Genomic DNA, 15,756 nt, shown 5'->3' with positions numbered 1-15,756 from the left:
CCATTCTCCTGCCAGCACAGATGATTGTAAGGTAACTCTTCTGTATCTGTATGAGATAAAAGATCTACTGCTACAGGCAGTGTGTGGGGTCTGGTTTCCATCCAGCCTCAGCCTTTAAACAAAATATAACTTGGAAATTCATTTTGGTCAAAACCTCACAAGTCTCACAACAGATACAGACCTTAGACTTTCCTATAATGCTTGGAGTAGTCCTGCCAGACGCACACACATCTGAGCACAGATTTGAGACAAAAATATCTAAGGCAAGGCAGAGGCTATAAATGCTGTCTATTACTAAATTTTTCCCAAATAAAATGAGAGTGAAACATTAGTAAAACCTGTCCATCACTGACAATGTAGCTTAACAGACCTACGCTGGTAAAACAATGTATGCCAACAAAAGTAAAACAGGTTTTCCTGATTCTATACCTTTACTGATTCTATATCTTCTCATTTTCTAAGTTCTCTGGCAAAAACAGATTTAAGCATGTTCACTTCTAAGGATTTATAAACAGGCACACCAAATGGACTAGCTAGGATGACCATGATATGATCTGCAACACACAAATTAAGTTAAGAGCTGCATTTGGAAGAAGGGTGGTTTTAACTTTTCACTGTACCATATAATTTTTAAAGAAATGTAGCATATTAAAAGCATGAAGAAGCTAAATTAAAACACTTACTGTTCTTATATTATGAAACCAAGTTAGTATTAAAGCAGCAATACTGCAAGGATTTGTCTTTCAAGAAAGTTTTAATATATGAAGATGATATATGATAAGAAAATATTGTTACCAAGGATTTTGGCAGTAAAGGAACTTGTGTTAGAAGTCAGTTTTGACAATTCTTTGAATCTAAAAGACCTATAAGTACTAAAATGTCATCTGTCTATCCACGTGAGATTTAGCTTTGGCAGTATTTCAAAAGTGAAAAAACATTCTTTTTGATATATTTTCCCTACGACAATATATTTTCAAAGCTGTCTAGGAGGCCATATTCTCTTGAGAAGTACAGTAAGATGTATATGTGTTACAGAAATATTTGCAGAAGAAAGCTAAGTTTGAATAGTCACAACAATCAATGGGTCAAACTGTGGATAAAAGCACAAAGTGTGGAATTTATTGTCAAGAGTTGACACTTAAAGATTTCAAATCATTTCCTCAATTTAGAGATTCATTGTTCTGTTCAAGCTAAATTAAACAAACCATTTGGAAGCTAACCTGATTATCTCCATATAAATTGGTCTATTGTTAAGAGTTGTCATTATCACCCCCTCTCCCCCCCCCTTTTTTTTTAATTATGGACTATTCCAGATACAGGTCGAGAAAATGGAGCTGTCTGGCTCATAGGGCTATTTTTTTAAAATGCTTTAAAAACAAAAAGAGAGAGAGAAGATTAGAAAAGAAAGCAAGACAAGGAGTGCACTAATTGCTCATCCCCGACCTCTTCCAAACCACTGCAAAACTGATAAAATTTGCCTGAGCTGTTTTTTATGCAGTTCAGCTTTGGCCTTTTTCAACACCCGCAGGGGTATCAATGCCCCCTTTAAAGCCGGGGCTACACATGGAATAATAATAGAGCTGTAATTATTTTTTTAAGATGAAAACAAATTTAATTTACATTTAAAAAATTCCTGTGAAAAGATTATTCGCTAACTGTAGTTGCTGATCAGTCCAACTATGGTGAATTCTGCCAACTGTGCTCAGCTGATAAAGACATTAAAATAACAAGAAATTATTACATGTAATTTTCTGAGTACTTACACATTCTTGGATTTGAATGCTTCAGCAAAGTGCTGCACACTCTGAAGAGAAGCAAGGTCTAAGGTCATTGCTTCTACCTTGGCTTTATGCTGGAACAAGAGAAAATATAAAAAAAGATAAATAACAGCAAGTTTAGTTCACAGTATCATGTTACAGTAAATGTGTTATGAAACTTCTCCGATTCCCTTGTTTAACATTATAACCCCAAAGTGAATACAAATCATCAAAAAGAATGGACGAGCACAACATCCAGTGCCAAAAGTAGCATTGCAATTTTGTGGTTCTGCTAAAAACATACACTATTTAACGCACAGCTTTATATAATACAATGAATTGACACAAGGTAGTGTTAAGGTTAATATGGTATCTTTTTTCTGCCATTTAGCTGGTGAAACTTATGTAACTCATGAAATAAAAAGTAGAGTAAGCATTATTCTTAATGCATGGTATTTTTTACATACCATACCAATAGAAAAATACTCAGTAAATATAAAATCCAGCTAAATTCAAACTTGCACAAATTAATCCAAAACAATCTATTGTTCACAGCAGGTGACATAAAAGACGGTATAAAATGAGTATAGAAAACAACTGATCAGCCTACGCAGTTTTTCATACAACAGGAGTCTACCAGTGCATAATATCTTCTAAAGAAATTGCGTATGTACTTAAAACCAACTTCTCACCTAGAGGAGGATGTGCAATCCCACAAAATGACAGGTTACCCTGAAGGTGCTAACCTTAGGCACCACCAAAACAACTCTTCTCAATATTTTCAGCCTTAAGATCCCTGTTCTCAGATCTTTTGAAACACTTACACTCCAAATCTCAGAACAAAATGAACCAGAAGTCTATTTTCGTTGCAACCACTAAAGTGAAAGCCATCACAGAATCAAGTGGACTGCGGCTCTTTCAAGCCACAGTTCTGAATTAGCTTTCATTTGACTGCAGCTGTGTGTCTGCGCCGCAACATCCAGAAGATGTCTTTAGTTCTTCCACAAACGCTATACTTTAAGACATCTGTGATCCTCTGCAAAATACCAACCATCATGACTTATAAGTCACGTAGATCGCCTAAGGAATTATGAACATGTGTATTTGTGTTCACCCTCACTTTTAGACTCACTGCAGCCCAACGCCACATAAACTCTCTGGTACATAAAAGAAAGCTGGCAAAAGCCCTGTACTCTCCCCAAAGCTAAATATGTCAACCTGCAGTCCACTCTGCTTAGCTTATTCAGGAAAAAAGAAATTAGAGGGACACTTCATATAATTCCAACATGCTACCTATACCTACCTACAATGGTCATGGTTCAGACCGGACATTAGCACTGCTAAAAGAAAGAGTAAGAAAAAGATGGAGCAGATACAGTGGTACTATGCAATCAAAGGCAGCATTTGAGTGGAGATGCAATAGGAGCTTTGTTAGCACCACGGTGCAACAGGGGATCTACTGTGATTACAAGGTTATACAATGAGCATTTCTGGAGGAACAAAAAGGAAGCAGCATGCATGTCAGCGCAGAAGGAAGCCAAGAAGAGTGCTGCCATTGTCTCCCAAGTTCAAGCAATTCATCTGATCTCCGTGTTTCATTACATCTGGTACTTTTCTCCCTACATCTGTTTCCTATTTTGCTAGCACCCATTCTGGCCACTACAATTACCTTACAGGTTGGGTTTAAACAGAATGTCACTCAAATTCCTTTTGTTCCACTCCAGCCAGACTTCTCAGGACAGCAAAATAAATACAACTAACATTTTGACAGGTTCAGTTCCCATCAGGAAGTATCAATTGATGCAGTCTGAAAATGCTAAACCCAACTTTGTTACAAAGAGTTTTTTTACCCTCACAAGACGCACATCATTCTGGAATTCATTTTGCCCCACTGGGTAAATATTTTGTTCTGCTTGATGGTCAGAGGCTTGAGAAAGACGATGCTGCCGTGCATTATGCGATAGAGCTCCATAACAACTTGCAGTTCAAAGCTGTTTACTTATAGAGAAGTAGTGTGCATAGCTGGGTTTACTTTGCTTCTGCTTTCTTCAGCTGAAACATTCTCCTGTCTCTCCCAAGGGTAAAAGGACAAGAATGCTACAAATGCAGGGACATAAGGGGTGTCAAAAAAAGCCCCCCAACATATCAAGTAGTTCAACAGACTATACCACAAGTTACTGTCCTCTTGGGGACACGGATTTGAGTCCACATGATATTACTCAGGTAATGCTTTTCCTCTTGGTGCCACATGTTAGGCTTCTGCTACTGATTCCAAGAACAGAAGAGAGGTGTCCATATATTTCAAGTCCAAAAGAGTAAAAAAAGGTATCATGCCTCCAAAACACTTTCAAAAATATAAATTAAACAGGCTAAGATTAGCCTGGACTTGTGGATTAATATATTGAAAACGTAAAAATCCGAAATTTAAAAATCACAAATAAATTATTGAAAGTGATAAATGGTTGACTGTTAGATAGCAAATGCAAACTATAATTATGTTTCTTCTGTACTAGTTCCATCAATGAAATGAGACCACCTTTCTATTCATACTCCATTTTCTTCAGCAGTAAGATAATTTATTTCAAACATTTTAACCCTACTTCACCTTTTTTTCTTTTAGCTTTGATGCACATACAGTTACAGAAAAAGACAAAGAAAACATTTGTTAAGAAATTCAGGAAACTGTATCTAAAATGACCTGAAAAAGGAAAAACAGAGAAGGAAAAAAAGGATGGTTTTAGTAGTTTTTTCCACTGAATAGGTCAGCAAAGGCAAATGTCAAAATAAAAATTTTTTCAACTTTCTCCCTGCTTTGCTTTTTAAAAACCTGATGGTGACAGTCTGTATTTCCTTCATATATACACAAGGGACATACCGAGCACAGAGGCACCCCTTTGCTCTGTTTGCCTCAGAGGAGAAATGAGTGTGCGACATCCAAAGCACTCAGATCAGAACTTGCCACCTCAGCTTCTGAAGGCATGCAAAAAACCAAGCGGCAGTATTTTCTCCAAACCGGGAAAGGAATCAGTTTACATCCCGTGAGCTTAGGCAAGTTCCCCAACTTTTCTGTTCCAGATTCTCCCTTGTCAACTGAGATTCAAGCACCTCTCACTCCACAGAAGTATTTTGTAGACCATCAATTCCTACTATAGTTTGAGAACACGAAATGCTAAGCCTTTAGTATCAACTCATTTTCATTCCCAATTTTCCCCACTCTTATTTCTATGTTACAATTTCTTTAAAAAAAGCTATGAATAAGGCAAAATACTTGCAAGGTATGTTCTTAATAATGTAAGAATATCTCCAATCAATGACAAGAAGAAACAAACAAGAATTTATTTGTTTTCTTACAGGAGCTCAGTATTACCTTTGTTATAATGTTTTCCCTCTTTTCCCTATAGGCCTAGGTAGCAGACATTGTGGTATTTACAGAAAAAGAAAACATGTTTTTTTAATAAAAAATAAAACTAAAAACCATTTTTGCTAACAGGCAGTGTAACTGTAATCTGACAGTAATCCACAGTCAGAACTGATTGTTAATGGTATGCTGCAAATCCTGATCTAATGTGTCATAATTGTATTATGCTGATGTCTCTCACCATTTCACTTCACATATTTTCAGTACTGAATTATGCCTCATTTTATGTTGTGAAATCTTAAATGGCACTTGTCACTTTCCCAAATACAGGAGACAGTCCTAAAACTGAAATCATAAAATCAACACACTAAGGCAGAAAACTCCAGAATTTTTAAAATGAAATCGACAAAAGATATTAATGCTCCCTCTGCTACTTTATTTTCAGTTACATCATTTAAGGGGAAAATAAATGAGTGTTTGTTCTACACAGAATGACTGTAGAACAACTTAAAGAGCTCACTGCTAAATGACAGGATCATTACTATGTGGCACTGTTGGGAGCTTGTGCAAAATGAGCTGGTGCCCTCGCTGCAGATCCCCAGGACAAACGTCCCAACTGTGTCCAAAACCACTTGCACGACTTGACTCAGACCAGCTTCGCAAACTGGCCAAAAGGAGAACAGACACAAGAGGTGGACATGCTTCTGCTGTCTACTGAACCTTGTGAAAACAAGGTCAGCTAGAACCAACTGAAACGGTGCCTTTGGGATGGGGAGTATTTGCATTTCCTGAAGCCCAAAGAGCAGTTCGAGGCTAACAATGTCCAGGCACCAACATCCTGTCGTTGAAGAAACAGCTGAAGGTGGATCATTCTATGGTTCCTAACAAGTTCTCTTTTAAACGCAACACAATAACCTTCGGAAAAGTGCAAAGAAAAAATTTTATCTTGTATTTGGCAATTTTATGCCCAGTTCTAAAAGCATTTTATCAATATCTCCAGGTAAGTTTCATTACTCTAAATAACACCAGAAAACAGTTTGTTTAGTTTTGTATGTAAGCTGCTCCCTATTGGAGCAAAAATATTAAAAATGCTTAAGTGCAATTGGTTATATTTTGCACTCATGCTAGAAAAATGCTTATTGAGCCAGAAACTAAGAAGAAAGTGAAAACATCCAGAAAGCAAGCAATTTCACTATATGCAATGTATTCACTTTACAGCTTAAAAACTGTTTAAAAATGAACACTGCATGGTAGAGTAGTTTGGCAGTAAACATGATTGTGCATTTGTGTCTTGGTATTGAAGAAGGAGCCTTTTTTCATAGTGAATTTTTCATTCAAATCTAAGTGATGATTTACGTTAAATATAGGTAAAGCATAGCTACATTTTCCTGAAGGATTGCAAGGAAGCGAAGAGCAGTACAATAAGTTGAAGCATAAAAGCTTTCTCTGTCATAATATTTATTATAATGGCATATAAAATAGCTGAAATAAATAATAGATGACTAAAAGTAAATTCATATGATAAAGAATCTTTCAGCAGACACCATTACTTCTGACTGCTCCAGTTTCATACGGAGTTGAAGAGTCTTAATAAATAAGCTGTAGCCCCTGTATCTTGTGTAAGCACAAGTCATTTTGTAAGGGCCCATTTAAAAAGTAACAGAGTGGACACTAGGTAATTTACTGTATAATTTTACTCTCAAAAAATATCGTGTATTTATCTTCGATATTTAAAAGCCCTTAACTCAAAACTGAATACATAGCACAACAACAAAAATATCTGACTCTGAGGGACTGAAAATACAACAAATTGGTAAAAAGCAGTTTAATTTGATAAAGAAAAATCTTGATGACAACATCCTGGAATGCAAATAGTTCTTATATGCAGTGTGAGAAACAGAAAATCTTCAGGGAAAAAAAGAATTTGACATCAAAGCTGATGAAAAGTCTGTGGAATTATCTTAAAACAGGTGAAGTAAACAAATAACCAAAAGTCAGTATATGACAAGCAATGCCCAAATAAACCCATATTTCCATGTTGCGGACAAAGTAGAGGATGTTTTAGAAGCACGTCTGACAATTTGACACATAGCTGATGACAGCCAATAGCCAGTGCCATGCACTATTTATGGAGGCACATAATAGGGAAAAAGGCTTTCACTCAGGATTAGGACTGTAAATATTATTGTCCCTAATGTAGTCAACATTCGGTACTTCATGCAAAACTGTATTTATGTAATGCCAGCTTCATCTGGGTGTGTGCTTTGAATGCTATGCAGCTACTTCTCATGGAACAGATTGGGACAGGTGAATCATACTGCTGTAAGAGTAATCCAACATACATGCTAGATGCTTTAATAATATGTTCTTCCGCTGCATTTGATACACCTTAATAGAGTTCATTAGAGGACATTGTGGTGGAAAAATTTTACACTCTTTTTTCTAGTTCCCCCCCCATCAGCAATTTCTATACAGTACTTTCAAATTTTCACTAACTTTATGCACGAGATGGTACACGACACAAACTAATTTCCTAAATATTAATTATTTTATTAACTCACACATGTGATGTACAAGGAAATAGCTGGGACTGATTGTGATTTCATGAAAATCAGAGATGAAGAGGTTTTTCTTTCTTTCATTAGAAAGAAAATTTATTTGGTAATACTTGGTTTCACTATTTCCCAACATATGTTTTACCTGTATTTTGCTTGTAATTTACTGGTGTAAATTTTTCCACTTTTCATCTTGCTCAATCCTGTCAAACATGTTTTCATGCTGTGTGTGAGCTCTCCCAAAACCTGATTTTGTAAAGCCTGGTTCTTCCTGCTTAAGTAACTAGATCTTCATATTCTTCACAAAAACAGAATTCCTGCAGGGCTTGCTGTCATCCAAGTCAAGGGAATAGCACACATATAAAGACCTAATGGGTCAGTATGAGCCTGCAAATTGCTAGGATTAGTGATCATCCCTGGACCTACATTTTATCACAAAGAATGAATTATTATTTTCCTTGTCTCTATTCCTTCTCCAGAACATTTATGGATGTTTGGCAGAGAACAGTGTTTATCTTTTTGGCCTCATCTACAACTCAGAGCAGTAAGAGGCCTCTTCAGAAAAACCTGAAGCCCTCAAGCTGTAGTAGGATTGTACTGCAAATGAATGTCTTAAAGTTGCAATGGCAGCTCCCCACACACATGATGGTCTAGAACAAACTGAGCTGGAGATTTAACTGTTGAGCTCAGCTGGGTTATAAAAGCCACAGAGAATTCTGGATCCTCCTTTAGCTAGAGATTAAACGTAAAGGCAACAAATGAGCCATTGAAATTCTGAAGATGAGAGACGTGGAAGGGGGGTAAAGACAAGCTAATATGAAGCAGTTCCGTTTCTGAGGACGCCATACACCAACCTGGCATTTGGTCCTCATATTTAAACACATCACTATTCACAGCAATATTTTTCCTTCTTCCAAGTACTTAATTTACCTCTAATTTAAAATCTATGTCACAAATACAACAATGTGTCTAAAGTCTCTAGGTATAGTTTGTATATTTAAGTTGGGTGTGAAAGTTGGATGTGCTTTCTTGGTTATGCAAAAGTCATTTTAAATTCCCCCATAATTTTAAAACTGTATCTCTTTCTATGAGTAAATGTCTACACATAAAAAGAAATGCAAAATACACTTATTCATTTCTTTGTGATTGCTTAATTTTTCAGATTTTAATATCTTTTTTTAATAAATCTTCTGCAATAAATACTACTACAACAAGCAATAATGTTTTTTCACAATCTTTACATTAGTTAACTCGTTGATCAATATCTCTGTAAATTTGGCCTTTTATATCTTCTGAAGATAATTAAAAAGGAAAAAAGGAAAAACATCTGCATTTCTTTCTGAAATTAATATCTGCAGAGAAGTAAACTATGCCACAGCAATCCTAAATCATGCTTAAAAAGTAAGAGAAGTCAGTCTCCTAAGGACATTTTAAAAATTATTTATTCCTTAACCAGAGAGAACAAAAAAACACACACAAACATTACTAGACTATAATTTCAGACTACTTCAGTTTGTAGGCTCCAAATGTCCCTGATTTTTCCTGGATGCACATGGTTCCATTGCAGGCAGTACACATCTGCTTCAACAACAAGAAATTACATGCATTAAAAAAAAAAAAAAATCTACCACAGGTTTTGGCAATAGGAATTTGTTTAGCTCTTAATGTACGTGAACTGTGGGTATTTACTTGGGAGCCTACTTTTAGGTGGACTTTTTTCTTTCCCTGGATATAGATCATTTATTTCCCTCTCCAAATGCCCATTCCTGTAAAGCTCATTTGAATTTATCTCAGGGAATCTCAAATAATCTTGGCAATATATTACATGTGTATGGTTTACTATTCTAATAAACATATCTTCTTGTTTACAGAATAATCAAGGGAGCCTGGGAACATGTAACAGAATCTCAACTGTGGAGAGCCTCCTATTCAGATGCTTTCAATTCTTTTCATTCTGCAAGATTTGAAGTGATAGCAGAATACATTTTCAAAAACAGCAACAAGGCAAACAGCATTGGGATAATTTAGAAGCTACAGATTTTGTTTCCTTTTAAAAACTTGCTCAATTTTAAGTTTTTAAGATTAAATAAGTCCAGTTGATGGGTTGCTGAGAAATATGCAATATAGGTGGCAAATAGGGTAATGGATTTGTTGGAAATGGCAAGAAAAAACAGTACTTCTAAACAGATTATACCAGTAACATCCCTATTGCAATACAATATCATTGTTGTTAATTATCCATAAAATCAAAGATGTGTTACCTTATATGCACAGCTATACATACACTGATTTATAAATCTTACACAGGATTTCACATACGGATTTACACATAGAGGAAAGTTAGCATCCCTACTACAGATGACAAACAAGACGAGAAAAGCATGATGGTCAAAAGGGCAACAATGTTTAAGTAAATACAAAATGAACCCTTTTTCCCTGTTCTCTCATGATCCATAATCATAAGCTATGTTGTTGCCTGAAAGTGCAGACATGCACTGTGCAGTGCATTAATCCTTCAAACACTAACAGATGCTGGCAGGGATTTAGGCTGGAATGTATTTACAAAGTGACAAATTATGTTCCGTATTATACAGAGAGAGAAAGAGCACCCACAAATAGGCTGATAAATGTCAGCTGCAGTCACGACAAACGGTTTATTTTTATTATACTGTAACCACAAATGTTTTTTGCAGGGAGGCCCAAAGATTTATTTGTTGCAGGAAAAAACAAGATTATATATGACACAAAGTAATAACTGTGAGATCACTGATGTTCTGGGCAGCTTGCCCTCCTGGAAGCTATGTTCAGATTGAAAAATGTTGCTTAAAAATGGTATGTTATATGACACAAAATAAATAGTTCATAAATCTGTATTGAAACAACAATAAGTAATAATTAAAGACAGTCTTAGGACATGGCTTGTATGAGTTAAAAGGAAAGCATACTATTTCCTTTAGTGGAACGTTGAAAACGAAGTAACGATATTAAAATAAATCTGATTAAATTGTTTTAGATTAAAACCAAAGTGCTATAATTGCTAGATGGAAGCAACATATATTTTAAATGTGGTCATAGCGCGATATGAACATTTAGCGTAGCACAATTAATTGGCAGAATAGTGACGTCTGCAGGTTTAAAAATGCATTGCAGCTGTCTTGAAGTACGTCAAAGCTTGCCAATAGATTTGAGGTACAGTTCTTTCTCCCCACTCTTAATACCCGGAAAATACAAATATGGATACGGTGAAAACTCATCACTCCTTTAATCAGGAATAACTTCAGCATGCTTCAACAGAAGTAGAAATAAATACATGAGACAAACAAAGAAATGAAAGAACAGAATAATTAGCCATTTAAGACATTTTAATTGGCAGTTCACGGATACAATCTCCTAGCTTTAAACAATATAAAATAAATATCTTACAGAACAGTATCCTCAAAAAAATAAACACATATACAAATTCTTTTGTTTCCACAACTGTTCACATCCCCTAGCTAAGAGATACATTGAAAATGGTCACATTGTTATGTATGTAATTTTAGAAAGTGAAATAAAAGGACCAAATCACATTAGTAAAGATTTCTTGTACAAATAAGGGTTGGCAGGATCAGGTTCTTAATATACACTCAATATACACAATATAGACTTGAAGAAAAAATATTAAGTCTTTCTGCATGCACAAGAAAATATCAGGCATATTTGAACAGTACTAGAATATGGAAACCTGGCATTATGTCACCTGATTTGTGATCACAAAAGGAAGAAGTTTTTCTGTACTTTCTTTCTAAAGAAATAAAGATTGCGTGGCAAAGAAAAGATGAACAAAATAAACACAAAGGCTGGAATTAAATTTCTGTGAAAATGCGACCCATCTCAGGAATCATTTTGTTCTACTTGTAATCAGCAATATAGATACAAAACCAAACACATCATCGAAAGCATAATGTGATTCCAGGGTTGTCTAAAAATCTGAGATCAAAGTCTAGACCGTGTATTTTACAGATGCATAAAGCTGATAGCACTCAGACCCAGACAGGAGGGGTCATAAGGCCATGTCGCATTGTTCTAATAATTAAGAAAGTTTAAAATGGTTCAGTGTAAATGTGAATTAAGTCCAAAATCAAGTGGCTCATTGTTAAGCACCGTCAACATGAAAAGCTCTGAAATTTTCATGTACTAAATATACATGAATTTTCTGATAAAATTTTGATCTCTAGATAACAAAAGTACTCAAGAAAATAAATGTCTCATCCAGCAATATAGTGAGGGAGTTGACGGTCACCTATCATTATACTTACTAGAATACTTATTTCCTAAATAGAAGTTGCCAATCAACAATATAGTGACAAGGATGGAGAATATGCCTTAAAAATTGTATTCTTACAAGTATTTGTAGATGCAAAACAAGGAAATGCTGCCATTACAGCAAGTAAAGCAGCAAGAAAAGCATAACAACAACCTACTTTGAACTTTAAATATCTGCCTGAAGAATAGGTGTTGAAGATTGATACAAAATGCTCTATAGAGAAGAGGGAGGGGGGAGCAAGGATGGGAAAAAAAACCAACGGCCACTGCCTTTCCTGTTCATAAAAGGAGCAAAACTGAACACAAAGAACTGAACATGAAGAGAAGCAGCACGCTAAGTTTGTGAGTAATACTCTCTCTACTGGACAGAAAGACTTTTAGATGCCTTCTGCAGTTCTGCAACCAGAAGTATTAATGCCAAGTTTTAATGTAGTCATTCAACTATTAAATTGTTTTTAATTTAACAGATATTGTTACATAGCTAAATAACTGGCACATACTCTACCTTAAAATTTTGCTTTTTAAGCAAGTCGCTTAGGCTTTTCCTAAATTTTAAGGTAAATACTGGCTGAACCTACCTGAACACCTGAAAAAATAGCAGCTACTGTATATCTTACCCATATGCCACGTGCAAAAATGTAAAACATATTAAAAAAATTCAAAAAGAAAATTTCCAAGCAGATGTTTATAAACAGAAGGTAACGGATAAAAACCCAAACACAATGCTGCATTATGTTACATGATTCACTGATGAACCCATTGGAACTACAGCAAAAAGCCCTTCTGGAAAACTTCCAGAAATTAAAAGGTGCAAACAAGCTGCCTAATACCCTTGCGTAGACTGAATTCTTATGAAGAAAATAAAGTTTATTGTCTGGAAACAGAGAAAGCATGAGGAAAGCACTAAAGCAATGGAGGTGAACAATTAGACAGATGTTCACTTAAGGAAATAAAGAGAACAGAAGAAGCCATCACTGAGGAATTTTACGAGAATACTGACAACTCTGCACCTCATCAAGGGCACTGGTAAAGTTAAAGCCACTGAAGCCATTTCTACTCAACTCCAGTATAACTGCTGACCTTGCAAAAGTCTGCATTTAGCAAATGTGGCTTAGGAAAATAGCATTATGCTTTTCATTTTACTATTTTTTCCCAAACTCCATCCATATACTGTACTGCATATTTCCAGAAAATTAGCTTTATTTCCTTATATAATATTACATATACTCCGAATTTTTTTCCTAACTATGCTCAGGTATCAGGAAAACCTATATTTAAAAAGTTTTTGTAATATAAGTAAAATTAAATACTGTCAATTACATCTGATCTTCATAAAAGTGTATACGTGAATAGCTGGAATGGCTTTTGCTTAATATGATTATGTATGTTTCTAAGGTAGGCAGGAGTTTGCATAAGACGCAATATGGCAATCTGGACATGTTTTAGAACATACAACTTTTGGCATTTAACCACTGAGAGAATAATGGAGAAAAAGCATATTTTGTTGATAAACTGTCTTGTAGAGCAGAAAAATATGGACATACATGCTGGCAAACGGAGAAGCAATTAATAATAAGAGGTAAGATTTTTTGGCGAGGACAAAAGTCTTATTTTTCTGTGCTCGTGCAGGCAGAGATACAAATGTAATTTGTTCCATAAACATATGTCTATTGTTTAAAATATAATTTCAAAACTCTGTTTGCTTTTTGTTAATACGTCCCTTGCAGGTTTTCAGAAAAAAAAATCCTCCAAATCTCAAGTGCATTATTGATTTCTCCTTTGATCTACTCACGTATTTTCAAAAATGACTCTCAAAGTAATCAGAAACTGTAGCTCAGTATCACTAACACAACATTCATCACCTTCTTGTATGCAGTGGGTGACTTCCCACAACATTCATCAATTGTTTCTGAACGGTAAATATAAACATGATATGCATCACCTCAGTCACACAGTACAGGGTACACAAATATCAGAAGTGAACTCTCCAGTTACCCAATTGCCGAAGAGTTCCCACCAGTGTTGGAAACTGGAGACGTCAAACTTGTTCTGTAATATCATTAGCATAAACGATTTGGGTATCAGGTTGTAGAGACAGGGAGGAAGTACTAATTAAAAGCTATGTCCTTATCTAAATATTACTTGTACACGAAGAACCAAAAATCCTATGAAGTAGATTTTTATAAAATACTCCTGGTCTTGAACAGCACCAGACTGCCTTTTTTGAGCATCAGCCACCAGTTCCGCTTACAGAAAGGGACAGCTCATTCATTCCAAATGGTTTTGCAGTGTTTGCAATACAATCAGTAGTTCACCCAGGTCTGCAGGGGACAGCCTCCATATTTCCCACACACTAATGTTTGAAAGTTCTCAGTAACTCGGGAGAAATGCACAAGAAAATTTCATCATTCACATTTTAAATAATATAAAAGATGTGGAATGTGATTGATTTCACACTAGAGAGAATTGAAATTACAGTTATGGGATAGGTTTTTTCATGTACTGTAAGGTCAAGTAATAGTAAATAATTAATGAATTATGAAACAAATTTTCTATAAGGCAACACAGAAATTCTATTCAATAAGATCTAAAAGTGTAGTTACACCAAAAAGCCATATAACATATCACAAAATGAAGAAAATGCATGATGCTGAGGAATAAAGAGGGGTTTGCCTTATATTGGAATAACCATTACTTATGGAATATAAATAACATCTTTCCATCATTTTCATAAGTTTTATATCTCATAATGTGCAAGAAAAAGAAAAGAAAGGATTTTCAAAAATTTTTGCTGTTGCTTTTTGTAGGAAGATCTGTTTCCTCATCTCTCCAGCAGTTAGAGAGGTTCTCGCACATCAGAGAGTGGAATGAATGATCAAGTGGATCATGGCCTGGACAAAACCACGGGGCTCCTTCTCTGATCTTCCTGCTGATTTGGTTTTAGCTAAAGTCTAAGGATTGCTTATCCTTATTCCCTCTTTACCAGTATAAATTTTACATTCTTTGACGCTGAGGCTCTCCATTTAGTAAAGTCCAGGATACAATATTGTAGTGATCTTGGTTAGACTTCTGTGGGTCACTGACATAAAACGAATACCGTGAATGCAAGTCAAGTCACCAAAATGGAAACCCCAAAACCACCAGAAGTCACCCAATATATTTTTTGTCTTGATACCTTAAAATTAGTTGAATTTGGAGCTTTATGGATTAGTAGATGGGAAACTTGCTTCTTCAATGGCATAACATTCAGGTTCTGATTATCTTCGCAATAATTAAAAAAACTGAGTTTTGCTAAGGGATTAAACTATTCTGGATTTCAGATTCAACTATGGTGAAATATTACATACAGAAAAGGAAAAAGGGGAGGGGGAAAAATAAGCAACTTTTGAGGAATGTATTTCTCACTTATGGTGGCTGCTTAATGTCATTCAGTCATTTGAAATTCTCCCAGGGGCTAATAAATCAGAAAAGAATAAATTTGGCAAAGTTCCTGCCAAATTTTTGTATAAAATGCAGACAATTTATCACATCTATTTCCTAAATAGTCTGGACTAAAACCCTTGAAACAAATGCAAGTCAGATGTTGGGTCTCCAACAGCAACTGCCTCACTCTATAATGTACTTGTTTTGGGTCACAGTAATCGCAGACAAGGACACAGCCAGTGACAGTATGTACAGTCAAAATAGAGAATAAGTTTTGAGATAATTTACAAATTTACCATAATTTGCATAGCTATAAATTTAAGTCAATAACCTGCAGTAGTATGTATAAGCAGTTTGA

At 35.4% G+C, this 15,756-nt stretch overlaps 1 protein-coding gene across 12 annotated transcripts in view; it reads right to left on the bottom strand.

The window, feature by feature from the left end:
* The window catches only part of WWOX (WW domain containing oxidoreductase), a 541,832-nt gene that overhangs the window by 422,475 nt on the left and 103,601 nt on the right, over positions 1–15,756 (bottom strand). For all 12 annotated transcript variants that reach the window (XM_072872386.1, XM_072872390.1, XM_072872387.1 and 9 more), the window contains exon 6: positions 1,764–1,852. In XM_072872386.1, the coding sequence (XP_072728487.1) occupies positions 1,764–1,852 (89 nt within the window). The remainder of the gene's footprint in view (positions 1–1,763; positions 1,853–15,756) is intronic.

This window comes from Ciconia boyciana, chromosome 9 (assembly GCF_034638445.1).
Source record: "Ciconia boyciana chromosome 9, ASM3463844v1, whole genome shotgun sequence".
Taxonomy (NCBI): domain Eukaryota; kingdom Metazoa; phylum Chordata; class Aves; order Ciconiiformes; family Ciconiidae; genus Ciconia; species Ciconia boyciana.
This window is presented reverse-complemented; position numbering and strand designations above follow the sequence as displayed.